This window comes from Podarcis tiliguerta, assembly GCF_965153285.1.
Source record: "Podarcis tiliguerta genome assembly, chromosome: 2".
NCBI classification, from domain to species: domain Eukaryota; kingdom Metazoa; phylum Chordata; class Lepidosauria; order Squamata; family Lacertidae; genus Podarcis; species Podarcis tiliguerta.
In genome coordinates, this window is record NC_139535.1 from 59,093,055 (window position 1) to 59,119,187 (window position 26,133).

General features: G+C 44.0%; 2 protein-coding genes across 10 annotated transcripts in view; one reads left to right on the forward strand and one right to left on the reverse strand.

Moving 5' to 3' along the window:
- Window positions 1-12,103, forward strand: part of FAXDC2 (fatty acid hydroxylase domain containing 2) — a 28,474-nt gene extending 16,371 nt beyond the window's left edge. For 3 of the 6 annotated variants that reach the window (XM_083423559.1, XM_083423560.1, XM_083423561.1), the window contains exons 3-9: window positions 2,156-2,247; window positions 2,339-2,442; window positions 4,396-4,517; window positions 6,234-6,439; window positions 7,206-7,311; window positions 9,930-10,096; window positions 11,516-12,103. In XM_083423559.1, the coding sequence (XP_083279685.1) occupies window positions 2,156-2,247; window positions 2,339-2,442; window positions 4,396-4,517; window positions 6,234-6,439; window positions 7,206-7,311; window positions 9,930-10,096; window positions 11,516-11,672 (954 nt within the window). In that variant the 3' untranslated portion in view covers window positions 11,673-12,103. The other 3 variants (XM_083423562.1, XM_083423563.1, XM_083423564.1) reach the window with 3 other exon arrangements.
- A 1,404-nt stretch (window positions 12,104-13,507) lies between these two features.
- The window catches only part of LARP1 (La ribonucleoprotein 1, translational regulator), a 65,070-nt gene continuing 52,444 nt past the window's right edge, over window positions 13,508-26,133 (reverse strand). For all 4 annotated transcript variants that reach the window (XM_083422588.1, XM_083422586.1, XM_083422589.1 and 1 more), the window contains exons 12-19: window positions 24,996-25,119; window positions 24,008-24,213; window positions 23,764-23,870; window positions 23,322-23,473; window positions 22,015-22,159; window positions 21,662-21,771; window positions 20,984-21,111; window positions 13,508-19,355 (exon numbers count right to left, since the gene is read on the reverse strand). In XM_083422588.1, coding sequence (XP_083278714.1) covers window positions 19,110-19,355; window positions 20,984-21,111; window positions 21,662-21,771; window positions 22,015-22,159; window positions 23,322-23,473; window positions 23,764-23,870; window positions 24,008-24,213; window positions 24,996-25,119 — 1,218 coding nt within the window. In that variant the 3' untranslated portion in view covers window positions 13,508-19,109. The remainder of the gene's footprint in view (window positions 19,356-20,983; window positions 21,112-21,661; window positions 21,772-22,014; window positions 22,160-23,321; window positions 23,474-23,763; window positions 23,871-24,007; window positions 24,214-24,995; window positions 25,120-26,133) is intronic.

Genomic DNA, 26,133 nt, shown 5'->3' on the forward strand with positions numbered 1-26,133 from the left:
TCCATTTGGTCTATGACATTTGGATGATCATCTTCATCAATTGATAGACTCCTACCTTCAGGAGCACTGTCTCCCTCCCCCACATTAGTCAGTTTAAAGCCCTCCTGATGAGGTTTCTGAGATTTTTGGCAAAAACACTCCTCCCAACCGTTGTGAGGTGCAGCCCATCGCTTGCCAGAAGTCCATCTTCAAGAACCTGCAGTCCGTAATCTAAGAATCCAAACCGTTCCTGTTTACACCATTTGCGAAGCCAGCTGTTCACTTCCACTATTTTCCCCTCTCTCCCTGGGCCACGTCGTTCAACTGGGAGGACAGATGAGATAACAATTTGTGCATTTAATTGCTTCAATTTCCTGCCCAGAGCCTCGTAGTCTCTTTTGATCTTCTGGAGGCTATTGCTTGCAGTGTCATTGGTTCCCACATGAACCAAGAGGAAGGGGTATTTGTCAGTGAGTTTTATGATTCCTTGCAGTCGTTCAGTTACATCTTGGATCTTAGCCCCAGGGAGACAGCACACCTCCCGAGACATCTTGTCAGGCCCACAGATCACTGCTTCTGTTCCCCTCAGTAGGGAATCCCCTATCACCACTACACGCCTCCTCTTAGGTTTGGTCGGGGTTCTTCCGTGAGCTGTCCGTTCCAAGGTCGCCTGCACATTCCCTGAGGACTGACTTTGCTGCTCGTCTTCATATACCTGATCGAATGTAATGAGGGAGAGATCCTCAAATGGAGTCTGTTCTTCGTCTTCCATGCTAGGGGAGAGGATTTCAAAGCAATTGTGTATTTATAAACAATCAGAGCGAACCCTGGGCCTCCTACTTCTTTGAGTCACGTTTCTCCATATATCTGGCACCTGTGTTGGTGAACTAGCCTCCTTCTCACGGGTGTCCCCTGTCTCCTCCTTGGTGGAGACGGTGTTCTCTGTTGCTTCCAAGAAGAGCTCCAGCTCTCTAATTCTTTGGAGTGTAGCTACACGTTCCTCCAGTTGCTGGACTTTGTCTTTTAAGAGGGCAATCAACATACAATTGCTGCAGGTAAAGCTGCCTGCAACCTTTGGCAAGATGGCAAACATTGCGCAGGAACCGCAGGCGACTGCAGCTGTTCCCTCACCCTCCATCTTGAGAACGTGTCGTTGGGGGGTGGCTACAGTGGTCCTCCATCTTAAAAAGCGTGAAAACAGGACAAATACCCCCCCCCAAAAAAAACCTAGGTCTCCCCCAACAAACGTTTGAGACTAGCTCCCCTAAACCTAAAAGATGGATCAAACTGCACAAGAAAACCCTTTTTGCTCCTTCTTCAGCTGCTGCCCTGCAAACTCTAATAAGCTCCTCCCACAGCTAATCACCTGACTCAACAGAAACCCTGCCCCCTCTGACCTTTGCACAGGGAGAGCAGCTAATCAGCCTTCTTCAGCTGCTGCCCTGCAAAGCATGGATCCACATGGATTCTCAGGATTTTTGCAAACTCACCGTCAAATCACATATCATGTCTGTGGCCACAGCATGAACCACAAAAATCATACATCCACTGTTTCGTTCAGAATATTTTTTTTTCTTGTTTTGCTCCTCTAAAAACTAGGTGCGTCTTATGGTCAGGTGCGTCTTATGGAGTGAAAAATACGGTACATTGTTGCCCACAGCAATCGTGAACCTACCCCCTCCCACTCTGGCACTGTCTTTCTGGCTAACCCAGGGCTCAGGGCGGGGCTCTAGCCATTGCCTTGCACTTTATGGGCCTGGATTAATGATTCATCTTCCAGGTTATCACCAGGCTTTGCTTATCTAATAATCAACATGAGCTGCATCCAAACCACAGACTGACTCTCCAACCCTTCATTAATTCTAATTAGGGTGCCTCACACCCTACAAACTCACAACAGTACTCTGCCTACTGATATAAGACTCGTCCTTCATGGAAGGAGGTTGAGAGCAAACACCTATAGAGCTTCCAGTCTGTCTTTCCCCAAGGCAAGGAGCAGAAGCTTTTTGGAGAGTGGATGAGCGGGGTGTAAGTTCTGTCAACCTTTCCAAGGTTTTATATAACTCCTTTAAAGTACATTCATACTAGCTAGATTCCCATATTCTGTGCCTCTCATTCTCTCCATTTTTTGGCTTATTGACATTGAATATGCCCTTGTGTTTTCTTGTATTCTCAGGTATGGAAGTTCTGGGATTCGATGAAGACCGCTGCCTTTATACTGGGTCCTGCCCTGCTCATGTTTCTTGCTTTCAGGAACTCAGTCACATGGTAAGTCCACCAGGTCCCTGGAGCTCAATAATGGTTTGGCCAAAAGGAAAGCAGCAACTACTACTGTCACAGGATCTCTTTTGTGTTTCAGGCACCTGGAGAAATTCTGGGGAGCCTCTGGCTTGTTCTGGCAGACTCAGTGGGAGAACTTCTACCACCTCCTAGGGAGAAATGAATGGGCGATTTTCATAGTTTGTGAGTCACTTTGAACTGAAGTCAGTTATTGTCTGTGTTTTTAATGGCTCTTTCAATTCTGTTAGGATTTAATTCCATTTTAATAATGGTCTTTTCTATGTTCTTAACTTGTTCTATTTTATCTGTGTAAGCTGCCTGAGTCTCAAATTGGGGGGAAAGGCAGAAATAGTAATATTTGTAATAGTAATAATAAGCTCATTTCTTATCTATGTATAAGGGTGGTTTTGAATATAAAAGTTTTCCTGTAATATAATGCCTTGTCATATCTGTTCACCATTGGGCGTGTGCCCCATTGAACCCAAGCTTGCTGATACACAAGTTAGGCAAAACGTCCTGATTGACCAATAACACATACTGTCCCTATTCCTCCTTTCCTTCACAACATGCAGAGTTATGTGACGTGACTTAGTTAAAGGTTTGGGGCTGTGGCCAAGGCACAGATTAACTCTCCAACCCTTCATTAATTCTAATTTTATTGGAACATTATGGTGCCTCACACCCTACAAACTCACAACAGTACTCTGCCTACTGATATTACACTCGTCGTTCATGGAAGGAAGTTGGGAGACATTTTGGACTCACAGCTATCCATGGAGGCGCAGATCAATTCTGTGGCCAGACAGCTGTCTACCAGCTCCACCTGGTATGCAGGCTGAGATTCTGCCTGCCCACAGACTGTCTCATCAGAGTGGTATGTGCTCTAGTTATCTCCCGCTTGGACTACTGCAACGTGCTCTACGTGGGGCTACCTTTGAAGGTGACATGGACACTACAACTAATCCAGAATGCGGCAGCTAGACTGGTGACTGGGAGTGGCCGCCAAGACCACATAACCCTGGTCCTGAAAGACATACACTGGCTCCCAGTATGTTTCCGAGCACAATTCAAAGTGTTGGTGCTGACCTTTAAAGCCCTAAATTGCCTTGGCCCAGTATACCTAAAGGAGCGTCTCCACCCCCATCGTTCATCCTAGACACTGAGGTCCAGCACCGAGGGCCTTCTGGTGGTTCCCTCACTGGGAGAAGTGAGGTTACTGGGAACCAGGCAGAGGGCCTTCTTGGTAGTGGTGCCCACCCTGTGGCACACCCTCCCATCAGATGTCAAGGAAATAAACAACTATCTGACTTTTAGAAGACATCTAAAGGCAGCCCTTTTTAAGGAAGTTTTTAATTTTTGATATTTTGATGCTGTATTATTATTATGGGTGGGGTATAAATAATAAGGTTGTTGTTGTTGTTATGGTGCTGCATCTCACCAAGGAACCTTTTGCATCTCTTCCTATGTAGCCCACTGGTATAATGCAAATAGCAGGGGAACTTGTGGCCTTCCAGAGCAGGGGTCAGCAAGGTTTACCTCGCCTGAGCTGGTTCACTTCCCTCCATGGGCTGGATCGCGCACAATTTCCAATATCTGTGTTATGCGCAGATGCAATTTTTGGTGCTGCGTCAGTTTAGTGCAGCATGCGGGGACTCACCGAGCGGGCGGCTCGTGGGCCAGTTAAACGACCCCTGTGGGCCGCTTGTGGGCCTTAGGTTGCTGACCCCTGCTCCAGAGGATGTTGGACTACAACTCCTATCAGCCCCAGCCAGCATGGCCAATGCTCAGGGAGTTGTACTCCAAGAATGTCTGTAGGGCCACAAGTTCCCTACTCCTACTATGAAGCATCAGGCGTGAACGTAAGAGTCTCTAGCAACGTAAGCTCCAGCAATTGCTCAAGTGAAAGCCACAATGAAATTCAGTTGACAAAAATAGAATTATTCTCTCCCTTCCGCTTGTCCATTTGAACAACATCTATGACTGTGGTCTCTTCCCATGCCGCTCATTTCCTGCTCTTATCCTTTTCTTATTGAGCTGCTGTCCTCTGGTTAGGAAGTTTACGTTCCATCTCTTGTGTCTGAGCCCAAAAGAAGCCCTCCTGTCCCCATTCACTCTTTCCCTCTTCTTGTACTACAGGCACTGGGATAATTCCTTTCCTGGTTTTCTGGAGCTTCAATGGAATCTTGCTGGTAGCAGATGTGACTGGGAAGCCGAGTTTCATCACCCAATACCGCATTCAGTTGGGAAAGAATGATCCTGTGGGTATTTTTTTGCACAAATATGGCAGCCCTGTGTTTGTTTGTTCTGAGTGGGAGCTGTTGATTCCTCCCCATCACAGATAGCCTTTCTAGCCTTTGTCAGGGGATACATCCAGCAGTTAAAAATATGTTGATTTGGGCAGATATCATTTTGTTATTTTTATCTGTTTCTCCAGGAAGTGTCTTCTTCCCTTCGTTAGCTCTGTGCAATAGCGTAGACGAGGATAGAAAGTGATTGGCCCAAGGTCACAGTCAGAGTGAGCTTCAACTCCCTGCATAGGCCTTACGGAATAAAAATGTTTTCAGCAGGCATTTAAAAATTGGAACGGAAGGCGGCAGCATTTTTAGTGACTGCTAGTTATTCAAACATTTTCTTTATAGTGGTGGGTAAATTTATCGTCCCAATTGTCCTAACAGAAGATGCACCTTCAATAAAATAAGAGAACTGTTTCCCAGTCCCACAAAAAAAGCATCAGTGTTGTTCCTGTGCCTTTATCCTAATTGCTCCACAAGGACCATGAAGCCTGAATATGCAGTGACTGAAGATTTAGAACTTACCGTATTTTTCGCTCTATTAACATGCACCCGACCATAACACGCACATAAATTTTTAGAGGAGGAAAACAAGAAAAAAAATATTCTAAACGAAACAGTGGATGTATGATTTTTGTGGTTTATGCTGTGGCCACAGACATGTGATCTGACGGTGAGTTTGGGGTAGCCCAATGCAAAAATCCTGAGGATCCATGTGGATCTGTGCTTTGTAACCACATTTTTGCACCACTGCGGCCCCAGGCAACAGTGCGTGTGTGATTTTTTTGGTGTAAGATGTAGCCATGGACATGCTATGTGATCTGATGGTGAATTTGGGGTGACCCAGTGCAAAAATCCTGAGGATCCATGTGGATCCGTGCTTTGTAACCACGTTTTAAGTGGGGAGGGAAGGAAAAGCACTCAAGGGACAAGGAACACGCGTGGGGTGGGTGAAGAAGGATGCTGTTAATAATGCAGAAGAGGGGTATAAAAGGAGAAGGCTCTTATAGGAGGAGTGGGGAGAAGAGAGGGACAGAGAGCCTGCTTGCGAAAAACTGCTGTTATTTAGCGAGTGGGGAGGAGAGATGGACAGAGAGCCTGCTTGCGAAAAACTTTGCTGCTATTTAGCGAGTGGGGAGGAGAGAGGGACAGAGAGCCTGCTTGCGAAAAACTTTGCTGCTATTTAGCGAGAGGGGAGGAGAGAGGGACAGAGAGCCTGCTTGCTTTAAAGGAGCCAACCAGACAGGAGCCTCTTACACTCGTGTAAGCGGCTCCTCTCCTCTCCTCTCCCGCTTTGCTCCTTTAAAGCAGGCTCTCTGTCCCTCTCTCCTCCCCACTCAGTGGCTCTTCTCCTGCTTTGCTGTTTCAAAGCGAGCCACGGAGGAGGAAAGGAAGGGGAACCATGGATCCTCTGCTCACGACTGCAGCAGATCCCCCCACGCCACCCGTAGGCATTCCCTCCGTAACACGCACAGACATTTCCCATTACTTTCTAGGAGGAAAAAAGTGAGTGTTATGGTGCGAAAAATACGGTAAAGCCTTTTTATTTGGCAAGTAGAGAGGAAAAGCCACTTCAAGCCTCTAACTGTAGCCAAGAGTCTTCCAGGCTTGCAGAATGTTCCTCCCAGCATAGGCGGTGCTGTTCCACATTTTGACCCAGGTTCATTTTGCCTCTCCCCCTAGGTGGACAGAAAAAAACTGCAGAATGTCATACGAACAGCCCTGTTCAATGATTTTTTCATCTCTCTGCCCATGATTATCCTCATGCTCCCTATCATGAAATGGAGGGGGGAGCCATGCAGTTTGCACTTGCCCACTTTCCATAGGTTTCTTCTCGAGCTGGCAATCTTTACGCTATTGGAGGAAATTCTCTTCTATTACTCTCACCGGTAAGGCGCACATTACATTGAGGTAACATGCTGGGCTCCCCTCCTGGGAAAGCCAGTGTGGTGTAGTGGCTAAGAGCGGTGGACTCGTAATCTGGTGAACTGGGTTCGATTCCCTGCTCCTCCACATGCAGCTGCTGGGTGACCTTGGGCCAGTCACACTTCTCTGAAGTCTCTCAGCCTCACTCACCTCACAGAGTGTTTGTTGTGGGGGAGGAAGGGAAAGGAGAATGTTAGCCGCTTTGAGATTCCTTAGGGTAGTGATAAAGCGGAATATCAAATCCAAACTCCTCCTCCTCCTCTTCTAATGTGCAGTATTCTACAGGCTAGATTTAGACTGGCATTTTAAGGCTCTGGTTTCCACGCCTTCAAAAAAGTTATTTTCTAGTTAAACATAGCTAACAGGATGCGGTAGATTAGATAGTGGTGGTGGTTGTTTTACTGAAGTGTAGTTGCCACAATTGCACATGTACTGTGAAGTAATCTTGCTGTTATCCCCATCCCCTTGTATTTACTCGAATCTAATGCTCACCTTTTTTGGCCAAATTACATTGCGAAAATTAAGGTGCGCATTAGATTCGATGGCACATTTACATTCGCCAGCAAATACCTTTTTTGGCTTTAAGGTTCTGAAAATTGAGGTGCGCATTCGATTCAATTGTGCATTAGACTCAAGTAAATACGGTAGCTGCCTTGCATGGTGCCTCAACACCAGCTGTTCTGCCCACAGATAAAATATGTCACATTGTCTCTGCTTCTTCACCTGCAGGCTTCTTCATCACCCTCTCCTATACAAACACATTCATAAAAAGCACCATGAATGGACCGCTCCTATCGGTGTAACTTCTATCTATGCTCATCCAATTGAGCATGTGGTAAGTGGCACAACCGGTAGCTGAAGGAAGTCTAATGAAACAATTGCAACACCTGAGCTGCATGTCTTAATAAAGTTTCAGATTAGGTAATATTGGCAAAACAACATCTTATTTAAGCAGCTCACTTATATTGGCAAGTGTCTATTCTGGGAAAACTGGTTGCCCTTGATAAAATATTATTGGGAAAAAATTACCTCCTGCGAAAGAAAATTCAAGTAGGTTTTGAAATATTTTTAGTAAAAATACTGCAATTCTGTGTTAACTGAAAATTTCCTTGCATAATGAAGTAAAAAAAATTGAGTTTTGTTGATTATTGATAGTAAAGGACCTCTTGACGGTTAAGTCCAGTCAACGGCAACTATGGGGTGCAGTGCTTATCTCCATTTTCAGGCCGAGGGAGCCGGTGTTTGTCAGCAGACAGCTTTTCTGGGTCATGTAGCCAGCATGATTAAAATGCTTCTGGTGCCCAGAACACCATGATAAGTGCCAGAGTGCATGGAAACGCTGTTTACCTTCCCGCTGCAGTGGTACCTATTTATCTACTTGTGCTGGTATGCTTTTGAATTCCTGGGTTGGCAGGAGCTGGGACAAAGCAACAGGAGCTCACCCCATTGCATGGATTCAAACTGCTGACCTTACTATCAGCACCCCCCGAAAGGCTCAGTGGTTTAGACAATTGCTAAGTGCTCATATAAAAAAATCAAAATGTTCCAATATACCTCTGCATAGGCATAAAATCTGTATAGACTGCATAGAGACCACAGAAAAGAATGTTCTTAGCTGTGAATCTTCTTCTCAGAGGCATTTCCGTCTGCTTCAGGAAGGTTCCTATGAGGTGCCAGTCAGACATTCCCATTCACTGACCACAGTGGAATGAGAGAGATGCAGGAGGATGACTCTCAAAACCACCTCTGCTTTATAACCAAAATGGTACGGTCTAGGTGTAGGACTCTAAGGCAAGGTGGAACTAAAGGTAAAGGTAAAGAACCTCTGACAGTTAAGTTCAGTCATGAATGACTCTGGGGTTGCAGTGCTCATCTCGCTTTACTGGCCGAGGGAGCCGGTGTTTGTCCGCAGACAGTTTTTCCAGGTCATGTGGCCAGCATGACTAAGCTGCTTCTGGTGCAACAGAACACCGAAACCAGAAGAGCGCATGGAAACACCGTTTAGCTTCCTGCTGGAGTGGTACCTATTTATCTACTTGCATTTTGACATGCTTTCGAACTGCAAAGTTGGCAGGAGCTGGAACAGAGCAACGGGAGCTCACCCCGTCACTGGGATTCAAGCCGCCGACCTTCTGATCGGCAAGCCAAAGGCTCAGTGGTTTAGACCACAGTGCCACCCGCGTCCCTAGGGTGGAACTACTGTCCCTTAAAATATACAAACAAGTTTAAGTACTGCATTTCCCATTCTTTTCTTAGGAGACCTTAGTTGTCTGTTTGGGGATATTAAAAAGTAGTTTTATTGCAGGTGGGCAACATGACTCCTTTAGCCAGCAAGGATAGCAGTACTAATTACTGAAAACCCTCTGCAGTGCACTTCTGCCAGGGAGCTAGAAGCTGCCTCGAGTATCTCAGGAAAACTGGGAGGAACTGAATGACTCAGCTGGATGACCTAATGGGTGAAAGACCAGAAGGTAGCTGACTACAGATGGCCTTTGGGGGAACAGAAGAGAGATAGTGGAAAGGGGTGGGGAGAGCTGAAGTGTGAACATTCTTAAGGACCTCTCTAAGCCACTGCTTCTGGCTGGCCATATCCACAGGGAAGGGGCTAAGTGAACTGGTCTGCCCATTTGAGTTGGAACAGCTTTCCTTATTGAGTAAGGTGACTAGAATTACGCAGCAACGTAGGTGATCCTGTAAGAACCTGTCTCTTTTGACTGTTTGAAAAAAATCGGAGGGGTTACAGGAATCATAGAATTAAAGAGTTGGAAGGGACCCTGAAGATCATTTAATGCAACACCCTGCATTGCAGGAATAAGCAGCTGTCCCATCTGGCGATCGAACCTGCAACCTTGGTGCTATCAGCACCACGCTCTAACCAACTGAGCTATCCAGAATGATTTCCTTTTCCTCTGCTGCCTCAAAAGGGATCTCTCACAACAGGCTGAGAAGAGAATAGATGACATATGTCAGACAAAAATAAGTAATACGAGCCAATCATGGTTCTGGGAATAAGATGGTGTAAAATAAGGCATACAAAAGGTAGCCCTACTAGTCTCCTGTTCCCGCTTATGGACTTCAATTGCTACTCACCCACCCTGGCATATCAACAAAGTATGAGGGAGACCAGGCCTACGGTTCTTCCTTCCATTAATTTGACACGGCTTCCTCTTTCACGTTAGCAAGTGCCCAGGGCAGAACCAGGTTAGCACTGAAGCACTTTTGGAGCGGGGGAGTAACGTCAAAGGAGATTTGCAACCAATATGCAGCGTCAGATGTTAAAACGCCCAGCAGATCTCTTTGAATAAACCCTTTTATCTGCACATAGAATATATATGACACTCAAAGCACCAGCTTTTCAACAGTGGAGCATCAATCTTTGAAGCTCACCACCCTCTGTTTAGGAATATTTTCTGTGTACATGTTCACCATTATGAATCTGCACTTATATTCCAGGTTTCCAACATGCTGCCTGTGATGACTGGCCCAATCCTCATGGGATCTCATGTTACATCCATCATGGTTTGGCACTCCCTTGCCTTTCTGGCCACCACCATTTCTCACTGTGGCTACCATTTACCTTTCCTGCCCTCACCAGAGTTCCATGACTATCATCACCTCAAGTAATTAGATTTTGTTCTTACAGGCCACATTTCCCTCACTCAGAATGGGGACCGGGGGGGGCGGGTTGATGCATACAGCTGCTGGAACGGACTTCACTTAATTTTGTCAGCATTCTTAGGACCATTGTCGAAGCCTTGGCTGAAGTTCAACACACAAGAAGATTCTAACTTTTCGCCACAGCATCTCTGTAATATCTATTCTAATGCTTTCCATACCCCCCTCCCCCCCAAACCCACAATTATCCTAGCATATGAAAGTACTCAAAATCTTCAGGCATATCTTGTTTTCTGGGGTGGGGGTGGGGGAAATACTCTTCTGCACTCTGTGCTCAGCTACTTATTGTGGCTTTATGTAACTGGTCTCACGCTGCCAGAAATGAATTTGGTCTAGGCAAACTATATTGCTAGCCATGGGATGAAATATTCCCCAACAGGCACTCATATAAATATTACCTCTAAAGCAATCTGTGGCCCTCCAGATCACTGCCAATTCCCATCAGCACCAGCCAGCATGGCCAATGATCAGGGGGTGGTAGAAATTGAGCTTCAACAATATCTAGAGGTCCACTGATTTCCTACTCTGGCTCTGTGAGTCACATTACAGTGGTGCCCCGCAAGACAAATGCCTCGCAAGACGGAAAACCCGCTAGACGAAAGGGTTTTCCGTTTTGGAGGTGCTTCGCAAAATGAATTTCCTATGGGCTTGCTTCGCAAGATGAAAATGTCTTGCGAGTTGCTGCGATTTTTTCCCGCTCCCCACACCCTTTTTCTAAGGCACTAAGCTGCTAATAGCCTTTTAGCAGCTAATCCCTTAAGCCGCTAATAGCCGCTAATAGCCGCTAAACCACTAATCCGCTAATGGGGTTGCTTCGCAAGATGAAAAAACCGCTAGACGAAGAGACTCACGGAACGGATTCTTTTCGTCTTGCGAGTCACCACTGTACAGTTAAGTGTAGTGTTTCTACTTTCAATAACAGCAGTGTTTTACTCTTCCAATATGCTCTTTGCAACTAAAGCCATTGCCAGAGATATTTGTGTTGGGGGTGGGGGAAGCAGCAATAGAAAGTTTGCCTCCCAACGCAAATAGCAGTTTTATGGGGTTGGGTTTTGTTTTTTGCAGGGTGGGGTGGGGTGTTTAAAAAAACTTTGGGCTTTTTAAATTAAAAAACCTTCCGTATACAACATTCACAAACCTGATAAGTCACTATTGCGCAAACATATCTATTTAAAACTAGAAAATTGAAACATGCAAGGCTTTCAGATGGCAGAGAGCTTCAAAGCAACAAAATGGTACAAAACAATATGGAGGATCAAAATTTAAATGTTTAAGTCAGGGTTGAATGGAAGGGAAACGCCTACATTATTACAGTATGTTCACCATTAAAAGTATGTAATTATTTCCCCTTTATTTTTCACCAGATTCAATCAGTGCTATGGTGTCTTGGGTGTGCTGGACCGCCTGCATGGAACAGATCTGTTGTTCAAGCAATCCAAGGCCTACGAGAGACACACAGTTCTGTTGAGCTTCACCCCCCTCACTGAAAGCATTCCTGATTGTCCTAAGAAATCAGAGTGACCCTTAAGTGCAGCTTATTTCCTTCGCCATCATCCAGATAATCACAAAAATCAGCAGATATCAGATTTTCTCGCAAGGCACTCTACAAGAGTATTGTGGCAGGTTTCATGTTTTCATTGGCAAGAGACAGCTTGACCTATAACACAGCCTCTGAAAAGGATCAGGGTAACACTCATGTTTGGAGAGCACCATGACAGATGATGAATGAATGGTAGCATCAAATGGTTGTGGTTGACCAATGAAAGCAAACAGCTAAAAGTACTGTATAACAAAGGGTGCTGGAGGTGAGAGAATATACTTTCTGGCTTACAGAAAACAACCAACTCTCATAGAATTCCAAGTTAGAATTTCAGCCTGACTCAACAAAGGACCAAGAGCAGGGACATTCGAGAGCATTTACCGTATTTTCCTGTGTATAAGAGGATGTTTTTTGCTTTAAAAAAAATAGGCAAAAATTGGGTGTCATCTTATACATGGATAGTGAATGCAGATGGGGACGTGTGATTAATGGAAGCAACAAGCAGAAGATTGGCAGTGGCGATTGGGCAGGTGATTGGTGGCTGCAAGGCCTGCTGGCGATTGGCTGTGGCAACTGGGCAGGCAATTGGCGGCTGTGGCAAGTGGGTGGGTGGGCTGTTAGTTGCGGCAAGTGGGCAGACAATTGGCTGCAGCAAGGTGCGTGATCAGCAGTGGCTGTGGCAAGTGATCGGCAGTGGCGGGCAGGCAGGTGAGCAACTGACCCCCTCCCCACACCCCAAAAAAGCTAAACAACTTAATTTCGGTTTTAAAAAATGGAGCTCGTCTTATACATGGGGGTGTCTTATACACAGAAAAATACGGTATTCCTAATCTCAGAAGAAAGCAGGGGACTGAAATCTGCCTTCTCCCAGAGTACCAAGCTGAATGAGTAGTCCTACTGAACAGTACAATGCAAGGCATCATGCTGTTGTATAGCAAGAAATTCTTGTGCTGCTTAACTGTAAAAAAGGCGGTGGGGGGTAAAGTTTTATCACTCTATATGATCTATTAAAGATTTCTATCTGTTTAATTGATTTTTTTTATTTCTATTTTTCCTTATGTTTGCAGCTGTTTCTATTTTAGCTGTAGGGCACATTGAATCCATCAGGGAAAAATGTGGATATATATAAATATCATTGTAAGCCATGCCTCTCCAAGTAACAATTGAAGATTTTTAAAGAGATAGTGGAGTTAATTAACATAGCCAAAGAGAGCATTATGATGATCTTCTTTTATACTCACTAAAACTCATTAGAAAAATTAGCTGTTTGGTGACCCTGGAATGGAAAGCAAACACAACCATTCTCGTTTTACTTCCACATGGGCCTAGTCCTCAAGGAACAGCAGATGAGGCAATAAATATCACTGTGCCACTCTAGGCAGAAGACATACAAGAGGCTTGAGTCCTACAATAAAACATCCCTAAACTTAAGAGCTTAATTATTCATTCCTGGAGAATGCTACAGTACAATGATCTATTCCAAATATTTAGCTGTCGGTGTGCAGTAATACTTATTTTTGTATGGAGGCCCATTTAGTCATTTGAGTCTATAATCAAAAGTGGCATACACACAGGTTGCTTCTTTGCCTCATTTTTCATTCTTTGAAGAACAGTTTGAATAACTTAGGCAACCAGGAATCTTGCTAGAGTACATAATACTGAAAGTGCAAAAGGACATTCATCTTGAAAAGTAACATTTTAAGCACACTTATCCTGCCATTGCATCATCATATCATGCATCTCCCAGTTCTCTGGTCCACATGTGGTTGCCATTAGTAGAAATAGCCTCAAGGTAGAAACGAGTGTGCAAATTGCATGGTCTTTTGAGGTTTTTATTTTTATACATTTTTGTATTAAAAAGGAAAAAGCATAATTACCACAAATTACAAAGGACTAAAGCACTACTAGAATAATGAGTCACATCAGCCTAGAAAGCAGATACTCTGAATAATATTACTGTTTATAATACAGGCTCTCATTCAAGTATTTTACAATTTGTTTCCTCTTCCTTCCCCTGTCCCCCCTCCCCCTCCCCCAATGTGATGATGATCCTAGCACATGGGTTAAGATTTACATACTATTAACAGATGGGATTGTGTATGGTGGGCCATATTAACAAGATCTTTTCCTCCCAGGTGATATACGGTAACAGTTGGTTTAAAAGGTCTCTCAATAATAAATACAGCTGAAAGTGATTACAAACACTTCTGGGGTTTTGTTTTAGCAGAAGGGGCAAGGTTGGAGCATGAATACATACAGGTTTGCTCAGGCAGAGCAAGCAAACCAAACAAACAAACTGATGATTCTTTTCCTACTGTGATGGCGTTATCAGACATCTATACAAAACAATCATTGCATCTTTTTGCAGGTTCCTCATCTGAAGGGTTGTTTTTTTGTTTTTTTTTAGCAGCTTAACACAACTTCACACTAAGGAAGCTCCAACCACCACCATTTAAAGCTCAGTGTTGACTTCTGAGTCACAGTTTCATAGGCTGGAAATCCCAACCACCACGGTAGTGCACCACTGCAGGGACAAAGCCAACGATGATAGGAGAATTCAGCCATTCCTGTTTTATAGCACATGGCAGTGCTACAGCAGGAAGGCTCTGGTGGGCAAAAGCTTCTGCCAAGGACATTGAAATCCATTTTCCAAAGGACATCAGTGACCCAGACCACCCTGTTGTACCAAGATCTATATTCTGGGAAGGAGGACAAATAGATACAGGAACAATACCATTGAGGAAATAAACAAAAAAGAAGGGCAACAGAAGGCCAGACTTGGAAGAACAAAGTCTGTAAAACCAAAAAAGGATGGTTAAACCCATGCCCTTTCGATGCTTCCAACCATAGGGTGTCCTCATCACAGATACATCGGTCCTATGTTCAAGTGTCTTCAGAAAGTTAAAATGTAAACTAACAGAAATGTTATCCTTAGAATTTTTTAATTTAAAAAACCACTTTGTCCAAACCCATGTTGCTGAGATGAAATTTCCCGCCACCCCCCCATAAAACCACTCATATATGAAATTTGATTAAAAAAAATAACTGAGGCATTTAACAATGTAGCTACCCATCCCTTCTAAAAACCTAGCTGATTTTTAAAAAGTTATTGACAAATCCAAGTTTCAGAAGAGGATCCATATGGAGAGATAATAGAGCACGGCAGAGTTTGCTGCGTTAACAGATTTGATTGTTTTTGCTTAAAAGAAAAATGAGCAAGGCATGAAAGATGGCTCCCATCCCATTACTCTATTAAAAACAACAACACAAATGTTATGGCAGAGTACTGAGGTTACTGTGTCATGTGTTAACGGTACATTCAACTAACCAACTAGAAGCAAGATGGACAAGTACAGAACTGGAGCAACCCAACAGCTGCAAAAGTGGGAGAAGGAGCAGAAAGGGGCTAAGGACAGACTGAGCACCAACACCTAATAAAGGTCACTTACTTTCCCTGTATGTCCTAAACCAGATTTCAGACCCCCACCCTATTACCCTGCCCAGAGGTCAGCTACCCAGGATGACACTTCTTTCAAGATACTGCTTACCTATAAGACTGCTTGAGTTCCCACTGGGAAACACTTTCTGTTTTAACCTGAGTCTCATACATTGGGCAATAGCTGGTGGCTTCCTAAAAACAACACGACTAGAACTACCACTGCATGTTTGAGGGACAGGATACCAGTGTCCATTGACTTGGTCTGCTTTAAAAACCAAGACACAACATTGAAACAAAATCGTTACTATACTCTCTTCCCAAAGTGTAGGGAAACTCTGAACCAGGGTGGTGAAAACTGAGTGTACCAATACCCACAGAGAAAGCTGGATACCATCTTTATAGGAATAATGCTATGACTTTCTGGCACTGAACAGCCAAGGCACTGGATGTGCATACTAACAGTAACGTGTCTACAAACACATGCGGCCATTGTCATGTCAAGATGATGCAGAAGACTGACCCATCAAGGTTCCAAAAGGCTACGCTCCCTTCAAGTAAGCAAGTACCTTCAGCTTGTCGCTTGAACGGTAGGTAAGAACTTTGTGGTCCAATTTCATGGTATATCCTGGGACATCCACAGAGGAATCAATATGAGATTCTTATCTCCTCTTTCCACAAACTAACCCTGCATCTTTAACTGATCTCCTATACCACAGCAGAATGCTTTTCTACACCACCAGCAATTGTTTTCCTTCAGTTCTTCATCAGCAAAGACAAGCAGCTTATCACTGAAATGAAACAGACAAACCATTTTTAGAGCAAGACTTCAGCACTCATCGCCACTTGGATGAAAGTTCAAAGACCATTTCCTTTCAAAGATGAAACCTTTAAACAAAAATGCTCTGGTTAATCTCACTATGTCATCGAGCCTGAACACATACTCCTGTCTCACAAGCAGCAGTTTCCCAATACATGCTTTGCCTTATTCAAAACTGAATTGTGATCAAGTTACAAAAGTTAGGATTTCAGCCCATTACCAATTGAAATCCTGCCAAACAAGAAAAACAGCTTCGTTGCACCATGTTGTACTAGCGAAATTAGAAGACAGCAGTAGTTCTGACTGCCAATTCCATGTTAACATGGTTCTGCTACTGCAATGCACTCGGCGAAGCTCACAGTGGGTATTCTGCCACACCTGGTGAAATGCTCATGTCTTTTAATGGTACCACAATGAGAGGCTGAGGGTTTGATATAATACAGGATCACAACTTATGCAGCAAAAAACTAGAACCACGGGGCACAAGTTAACTGCATGGTCACCCAAGACTGCTCCGTAACAAACTCCCATTAATAGCATGCTTGACACAGCTAAAATGAAATAACATTAGCTAGACACAACAGGCTCTCCTAAGGCAGTAAGGCCCATGTCCTCAATTATCTACATCTGCAGTACCAACATCCTAGAAGAGGAGTGACAGAAATCAACCACCCTAGCATCATATCCCCTGCATTCCTAAAGTAAAAAAGTGTTGCTCCAACTGGCTGGGAATAAAAACATCCTTACCTGACACAGGCCTCATTGCCACACTCTTTGCAGCATGTTAAAAATCTGAGAAACAGGCCTAGAATGTAACCTCTAAAATGTGTGTTGATGACACACCTCTCTTCCCCTCCCCACCCCTAACAATGGTCTAGGATCCAAAGTAGCGTAAGGGTGCTCCTTCGCACCCTTTATGGCAATAAGTCTCCACACCCAGAAAAGGCTGTGGGATCCTCCAGAGCAGAGTATGTGAGTGGCTGCAGACAGGAAGGTATCAGCCTCCAGCATCATGGAAGTGCCTCCAGCATCATGCATTACTGGGAAAGAAGAGTGGAGACTGTTTGGAGCCAGGCCATTGTGTGTAGGACCACATAGAAATATTGCCACCACCATTCATCCCCACCACCATTCATCCCTCTTTAGAGTCACAGGGCAAGCTTGGGTGGCATAATGACCAAGCAATCGCAGCTCTTCCATCTCCTACTAAAATCTCTGGCTTGCAGAACAGGGACAGTACATTAGGCAATATAACAAAATGTAGGAAACAATAAAGCATGTTGTCAGAAACAAGTTGTCTGTACACATATGCTTCCATCTTCTCTGAAGTTCACTTCTATAGCTCCAGTACCAGCTGCTTTTAAGATGTCAAGAGCCATGCAGTCACACACTGCCAATAGTCTCAGACTTAGTTCCAAGCAGTTAACCCAAGAGCAGTTAAGTCAATCATGGTGCTTTGTATAAAGTTCTATGACACAGGATGAGTGGACATGGTTCCAATACATGAAGTGATTTCATGATGCAAGACAGTCAAGGTGTTGGTAGCTAGAGAAGAGTCTAAACACAGCTGGGTCCTCCGTGGCTACATGGTCAACCCAGGGAAGGCAGGCAGGCAGGCTAGCATGCCAGTAATTCAAGAGTCTACAGAAAGGGAGGGCCTGCATAGGGAAGTTAACACTTAGCAAGCCACCTCTTTTTTGGAAACCACCACACACAAAAATCCCACCTCGTTTGCTTTAAAGCTCATTTCTCTGTACACACATTCTTCAACCATATATATTAAAGAGCAAGGATGTGTGCCAGTGGATCTTCTCTGTGCAATTACCTATTCCTGGCACATCTGCCTGCCTACCATGGGATAGGAAGAGTTCATGAGATCAACAGGCTAGTTCCTGGCCTGGCCTGGCCTGCCCTGGTGGGAGAGGGAGGAAAATGGCAGTGCACCTGGAGGTCTGAGTGAGGCAATAGCATGTGTAGTTGCTGTAGCAGGAAGGGCACTAGAAAAGTTGACACATTTACATCAGCACCGACTACACAATAGCAGAAGTCTTAGATTTTAGTGCTCCAGTACCCCCTTCTCCAGAGATAAACTGTCTAGGTGGCTTGAGACAACATTCACCTAGAAATCAACAGTACTGTTCCAGTCGATGCAAATCACAGCTGGGTCAGAGGGGAGATCACCAGCCACTGCAGACAAGAGTCACTACTGGACAGGGAAACAGTAGGTATTATCACAGCCCGGATGAGTCCCAAGCAGATGCCATGTTCCAAATTTGCTCAGAGAAGTCAGGGATGCCTCCAATTTCCCAACTCCACAATAAGGCAACTTATTATTTTCAAGGAAGGAAGCAAAGACAGACTTTTTTTTTAAACAAGTTTTTTGTGGGGTTTTTTTGTTTTTGTTTTGTTTTGTAAGAGAAAGCTGTTTTAGCGAAGTCTCATCACGAGAGTAGCATTCCTATGTGAGGGGAGACACTGTGCGAGTTTATGTTCTACCCATCACACAAAGGAACTGGGCGAGCCCAATGCGAGGTGGGCCCATGTTCAGTTAGGGTCCTTTGGTTGACTTCCAGTAGTCAAGTCTGTGATGGAAAAGGTGTGCAGCATGGAAGGGAAGCCGTAACAGAAGTGATACTTGTGATGGTGGTAAAGGGACTCCTTGTGCATTGTCATAACCAGAATGACAGGCGCCGGGTGGACTTAGAAAGCCGAAGGCAAATTCCAAATGGAACCACACTGTCCGGCCCACCGCCTCCAGCTTCTTTCAAGTGGGCTGCATAGTTGATCGGTGGGATGAGGAGGAGCTGGATCATGTCGCCGCATGATGCAGAATTGTTTTGGTTTATCCAAACAAACTTCTATCAATAATTTAAAACTTGATATAGATATATATATATTTATATTTATAAAAATCTCCCCCTTCCCAACCCTACCCCAGAAAGGCGCTAAGACGTGAAAATGTGTGGATGTGGCTCCAATCAGTAACTTAATCACAGCGAAGAAAAGGAGGCTTTCAGCTTGCTTCGTCTTGTTTTCCCAGCCAACAAGAGAAATTGTGTGCGTTGTAGTCCCCACCTCTGGTAAGCAGCCTGGTTTGGGATGCCCACATTCCAACTCCCTCAAGTGTCCCTGCCCCCTTTCCATTGGAAGTTCTGGTGTGTCTTATTTCCCTATTGTTTGCGTTTCTACAGTCGCTGTAGAAACTGCATGTGGCTGGCTCAGGTTTTTGGCATCCTCCTGCACAGGCTGGCTAGATGAGGTGGGGACTTGGTTGGATGAGACAGAGACTTGATGGGATGGGGTCTGGGTGACAGGTTTGCTGGAAGACTGAGATGGGTATCGCTTCCTTCCATCGACTCCCAATGCTGCTGGGTATCTCTTGTGGCCACCTTCTTCCCCTATAGGGGGCTGAAACAGAAAATAAATAATTATGTAGCACTTGGCCATCCCTCTCAAGCATGCTTCATTTAAAGCAAAGGTTTCCCAAATCCTGGTTGTTCACCAAAAACAAAATAGAAGATAGCTAACAAGCAGGAATTGAACTAAAGGTAATACACAATGTGGATAGCAGCTAAAGTAATGATGCAAAAGTACCATACAATTTGGGTTGGGGATAAGTACAGGAGATGAAAGATTCTCCCATACAGAGATAGAAAAGGGAGAGAAGATAAGCAAGTGAGAATACCAGATACAATTAGCTCTAGTTGTGTCAGCTGAATACAAGGCTTTGAAGAACACCTCTCTGAGTAACAAGACTGCCCTGTGTGTTCTTTTAGGAAGGCTTTTTTGAGATTCTAAAGCAACGTTTATATAAGGCAATGGACAATATGAAGATATTAGAGGTGAAATTTAAGGAGTGACTGTGTGTGTGTGTGTGTGTGTGTGTGTGTGAGAGAGAGAGAGAGAGAGAGAGAGAGAGAGAGAGAGAGAAAGAAAGAGGATGAATGTGAGAGGTGACTGAAATGAATTGGACTGTGCCTCTCAACAGAGCTGTAATCAGTCCCCATGCCAGTGGATGCTTCTGCTACTGTACTTCCAATTAATCTGACCTACTTCTAGCCACAGGCTACAGAATTAAGTCGGGTTCAGGTTTGCCCTTGGGAACTGCACTTTGAACTTATGCATTCTTTGCACTATGATTTTCTACCTCACTTACCAGTTTGCAGCAAAGAGATTTTGCTGTGGCATCTGAATTGGACAAACTACAGTTATCATAAACCACAGTTTGCCTTCAAGCCAGAATCATTAACCTATTTTTATTTCTGGTGTGGACTATGACCAAATCATAAGATGGTCACAATACTAAAACTGGGCAAATGGAGGGGGGTGGGAAAGCACATGGCTCCGGAGATGATTTCTTAATCAGTAAGGCAGCAAAGAGATGGTTCAAGCAGTAATTTCTCCCCCTTCAGTGCAATACCACAGGGAGAGACTTAGGGTGCTGTTCAATGATGCACAATCACCTGAAGATCACAACAATGAATGCCAACTTTCATATAGGAATGAGCCATCAGAGATATCAAGTTATATGGAAGTCTGTTACCTCAAACACAATGTTTTAGTAGTGTCCGCGCATTAAGGTTGGATGAGAATTTTGTTCCATTTTAAAGAGAACCGATCTCATTCACACCTCATAGATCAATATACTGATTAAAACACAAATATCCTTCAAATTTCACACTTATTTTATAATGAGTTGTAAAATGTGTGCATTTAAATATGCATTCTGTGCTAAAGGATAGGCACAATAACTATTTGATACATAAATAGTTATAAATATAAAAATTTAGGGTTCAGAAAATGTTTATTAACTGACAAACTAACTTAAGCAGATTTAAATAGGTGGCTTTACTGAGATATTGCATTGTTTATAATATGTGATTATAAAAGTTGAGATTATATTTTTTTGTACACCTGAATTTAAGTTAAACTTTTGTTTAAAAGATACATTCACCATGGACCCCCTGCAGGTCTACAAGATGCATCTATTACAAGTGTCTAGTAGAAAACTACAAGAAACAGTTACTTCTACTTACATCCACTCGGAAGTCTTCAAGGCGTCGGAATTTGCTGAGGTATTCTTGCAATTTGCAATCAATGTCCAAGTTTTTGGCTTTGGAATATTTTAAGAAGGCCCAAAACTTTTCAAGCCCATAAAGCTGCCCTATTAAGACAAGGAGCAAAACAGACACAAGTCAGACCCTGTCATCAAAGAAGTTTCCAAAATCTCTCATTTAGCAACAGTGGAAGGGAAAAGGAGGAAAGCTGCAACTATCAAGTTTCGGTAAAAAGCTGGAATGAATAAACAACGGCAATCTAGTCAAATGTCAGAATAGAACTCTTCTGCAACTACAAATTGCTGCACGTTAACAGTATCTAAACAGTGCTAGAAGCAGTGGTGCTGAAGGGAAAGAAGAGGGTCAAGAAATGTGCCAGTCCTTTGCTGGAAGGGAGACTTCTCTAAAAGCAAGAAGGGTGATCATGTCCCCACAAGACAGGCTGCTGTAACATGTTCAAGATCCTTTAATAAAGATTTGGATACCACGCAATGTCCTCAGAACCCCCATTATATTAGGGGTCTGGAATCACAGAAGAATGTTTTTAGTCGAAAGACAGGCTGAATGATTCAAGGCATCATTCCTCACAGATCACTGCCACCGCAATGGCACAGAAGGAAGCCCCTGGAATACCAGCCAGTCAGACCCCCCACTTACCAGCTTCATAATCTTTTATAGTTTCTTCTTGGAAATCCTTAAATATGTCAAGTCGGAATTTCTTCTCCAGTCCATAGCTATAATATCTGAAAAGGCACTCCAGTCCATACCTGCAAGACCATGACATCCACCTCATCAACATTTGCCTCCAACCGTACCCTTTTCCTCCCCAAGAGCCTTCCACGCTGCATTTCTCTTCCTGATTAAGTCCCGATAAATTACACATCTCATGTTTCCTGCAGAAGACAAGGGCTCCCCCATATTCACCAATTTAAGCTAGCCCACACTTCTCCTTTCCATCCTTTAATATGCAAGCCACCTTATGGTGGTGCTCTGAAGACACAAGGACCTACCTGTACCCTTCCTTTGCATCTTCCAAGGCCAACTGCTTGAACTCTTCGTACATTTTCTTGTTGAAATGATCACGAAGGAAAAACGACCAGAATCTGAAGAGCGTATTCATCTCCTGCGACTGACCAATGCCCAGTCGCTTCCGCTCTGTTCAAGGGGAAAGAGGCAAACCTCATAAGAACCAGCTTATGGTACACCCAAATTAAAACACTGCATCCTGTCCTGAAAGTGGGGATCATAAAATCCCCTGGTTCTCCATGATTCCATCGTAGTATCTCTCCTTTCAAACAAAAAAACCACTGGTATTCTATTTATTCCTTAGCACAGGGAATGCCCGATCCTTTTCCATATTGGAGTCAAGTATATGTAGACATTCCTTTAGTCTACGTCATCATTCTGCAAGGAGCAAAGACTAGCTACCTTTGAAACTATCCTATGACTACTGGAAATAGAATGGCTTTAAAATTAAGGAGAAACTAGATTTGCAAGGCTTCAAACATCATATAATATAATCAACTCAGTCACATTCTTGTCACAGAACTGTGTAGTACACAGATGTCCTTCCTCCAGATTACTAGAGTCCATGCCTGCTGTAGATCATGCAGATGTGCTGCTCACAGATCACTAAACTTCTTCAGAAATGCTGAAAAGCAGCTAAATTCAGCACCAGACAGTGTGCTGCAAAACAGACCCAAGAATGCAAGTTTTGGATGCCATCTGATTATCTGCTTACATTCTGCTAGAGGAGCACCAGCTATTCCTGCTCTGGTGAGCCTATCATTCCCATTCAGGAAGTATACTATATCATAAACATACAGTTCTAGCATTTGCCTTACAGTCAACTCACATCTTACGCATGGGTTACGTTCTGGGGGTAGTGGGCATAGTCAGAATAACCCCTTGAAATCGCTCCTGCGTAAGCAATCTTACCTTCTGGAGCCAGCATGCCAAACAGGTCATCCTCCATGCCCCCGGCCCTTTCAGGCCACAGGAGGCTCTCACAAGATCTTGGACAGCCACACAAGATCTCACGAGAGCCTCCCAGAGCAAGGCAGAGCGCTTAAAAGTTACTTTCACATTGGGAAACCCTGCACAAAAAGCTTTCAAGCTCCCTGCCTTCTGTGCATTTAATTTGTGTGATTTCAACTGGCAGGCTTCCAGATGCATAAAGCTGAAATTGCATGAGTTAAGTTACGAGTTGACTGTACTAAGAAAAATGATTGCTGTCTTCAGCACCAGCTTGACTGCTATCAAGGCCTGCATAAAAGCCAAGTATCTAGACAACTTCAAGTGTATCTATACAACTCACCATTAAGGCAGCGCCGGCGATACTTGTGGTAGACATGTTGTGTGAAGCCATTCTCCTTGAGGAGTTCGTGGGAGGGGTGCTGGAACTTGGGCAATGATTGTGGAGTGCAGCCATAGCTGCCAATGGCTGGTGTGCCTTCTGAGGGGCTGGAACTGAGCAAGGAGAAAACACTTGAGTCAGAGCAGTCAGAAGCATTACTGAAGGATTCAGAACGCTACAGAAATGACATAAGGTTCAACTAAACTTCAGAAGGGGATTTTCTCTGACTGCAAGCATGTTTCTGAGGAAATGCTGAAAACTAAGTTAATATGGAGAAGAGGGGGTGAAAAAAAGAGAACTTTTGCAAAGAAATAAATAAATCTGTTTTCATCTGTATCTAATGCCCCCTGCCACCTGTTTTAAAACTTCACTGAGAATTATCAACTGCCTGTCTTTGTAGTACCTTATGGATGCAGTTCTAGGTCTATGCTCCCGGGAATCCATCACCCAACCAACATGACATTCCATTGGAGGATTTGAACTGTGCCGTGTCTTCCTCTTCCGGGGCGTCTGCAAGAAGCAGGGGCTCAGTTGACATAATGGAGACTGGTATTTCTTACAGTCTCCAAGTCAAGAAGAATCACAAATACATTGAGCATAAGCACATGCATTTGGCATAGGCAAAGCTTTTGGTATGCAAGACTTACCTTGGCATCTATCAACCTGCCTTCCTTAACCACTGGGTAAAAACGGGGCGTCTGTGTTGGGTCTTTCAGTTGAGGTGTGCGAGGAGTCCTGGGAGTCCTGGCATTGCGATAGTTTGGGGATTCTGGCACAGTTGTTGGCAAAGATCGGGCAATGGTTGAAGGCTCTGGCACACCAAAGAGCTTATTTGCCAGAGCATCTGTAGGAACTAAAACAACAACACCAAAATCTCTATAGCTTCTCCTGTATATATGTCCAACAGCCAAATAAACACACTTCTTTCTGACTCTTAATAATCTGCCACAAGGGAAATTATAGTCAGGGCTTTTTTTCCAGCCGGAATTCACCTCTCAGGTGGGCGCCATTGCCATTGTAAGAGAACAAGGGAGGAAGTTCATGGTGAGTTCTGGCACCCCTTTTTCTAGAAAAATAGCACTGATTATAGTAAATAGGCTTCCGGGGGGGGGGCAGGGAGTGCTTTAAAAATAAAAAATAAAAGCACCACCAAAACAATGGATAAGGACTGTAAAGATAATAAACATACTAGAGTAACTTCCTATTTGTTGTTATTTTAACCAGCATGGTCATATGAACCACTGAAATACACACACACACACACACACCCTGTACAATACATAGATACAACATTAAAACACAGTATCAACCAACGCACGCACGCACAAACACACACAAATGAACGAATACAAACAGGTTTTTATATTTCATTCCAAATTAAATCTTTACAGTCCCAATTAAATCTTTACATTTATCCTCAGTAAATGTTCCCCTCAATTTTGGGGCAGCAACTGCAAATCTCACAACTCTGAAGTAATTATAGTTGCTAGACTTAGCATGTCCAAACTCTGGAATAACAGAGCAGATAAGAGAATATGGAAATGTAACTTAAATGGTTGGAAGGGTTACAGGGCGAGACCCTCCTGTAAGCAAAACGATAACGCCGAGCATTCTGCAAAGGGTTTGGTCTCCTACCTTGTTGGAACCTTGGTGGTCCTGGAGGAACTTCCTGATTTGGATCAATGGGAGGCTCAGGAGTCAAAGTGTCAAACTGTTCTCGGCTGATCATATTGACCTTCTTGAAGTTCTCTACTTCTTGCTGCATTTGGGGGAAGGAGGAATCACAGAGAAATGAAACGCTTATATCTGGAGGTGGTAGGATACATAATAATAATAAATAAAATAAAATATAGCTTATTATTCCGTTTCGTGTTTTTCCCCTCCCCACCCACCACCCCAGGAAACGTCAAATCACAGGCTACATGTGTTAAAGAACAATGCACCAGTTTCAAGTGTGACAAAATCTACAAGTCAGTCCACTAGATGGTTGCAACATTAAAAAAAAATCTGGTGAAACAGCCACCCACATCACACAAAACTTCTTCTGAGGCAAAGCTTTCTTTATTGGAAGGCAAAACTTTCATCAACAATCCCAGTCATGGAGACAACCAGTCGGTCAGCTGAGACCCAACAATAAAAACGGGGTGCCGATTACAAATAATTATATGTGGAACTCAGACATACTAGAGGCCACTGTATATTGAGTTGAATATATAGAGAATATACAGACAACAACCGTTTTGTGCAGAGGTTGTATTTCGGCCCCGTGCACATCTGTGGAGCGCGTGCAAGTCTGCTCTGTTATGCGCCACCACTTTTTAAGACCACTTCCGAGTTGCAGCAACTTGTGTGGGCTTTGAATGAGCACAAGTCACTGCCTGTAGGGGGATTCATTACAACTCAGAAATACAGACCCCCATGTGCAGAGTTTGGCAAGCATAACCAAGCCAAAATAGGTATGGAGATGGTAGACACATTTTTATTTTCGTAAAAGGAGCGCACAGCCTAGCCCTCCCTCCAGCTGTTATTTCTACTACTCCTCTTTATTTCCAGCTCACTTCCAGTACCACGCCCTACATTTAAAGTACATGGCTTAGCCTAAAGAATTCCGGGAACTATAGTTTTCCCCTCCCCCACAGCTCCAATTCCCAGCACCCACAACAAACTGGTTCTCAGGATTCTGCGTGGGAGAAACCATGTGTTTTAAAAGTCTGGTGTGTATACACAGCCAGAGCCAGAACAGGGGAAGTGGGGCAAGAGCAACCAATTATGG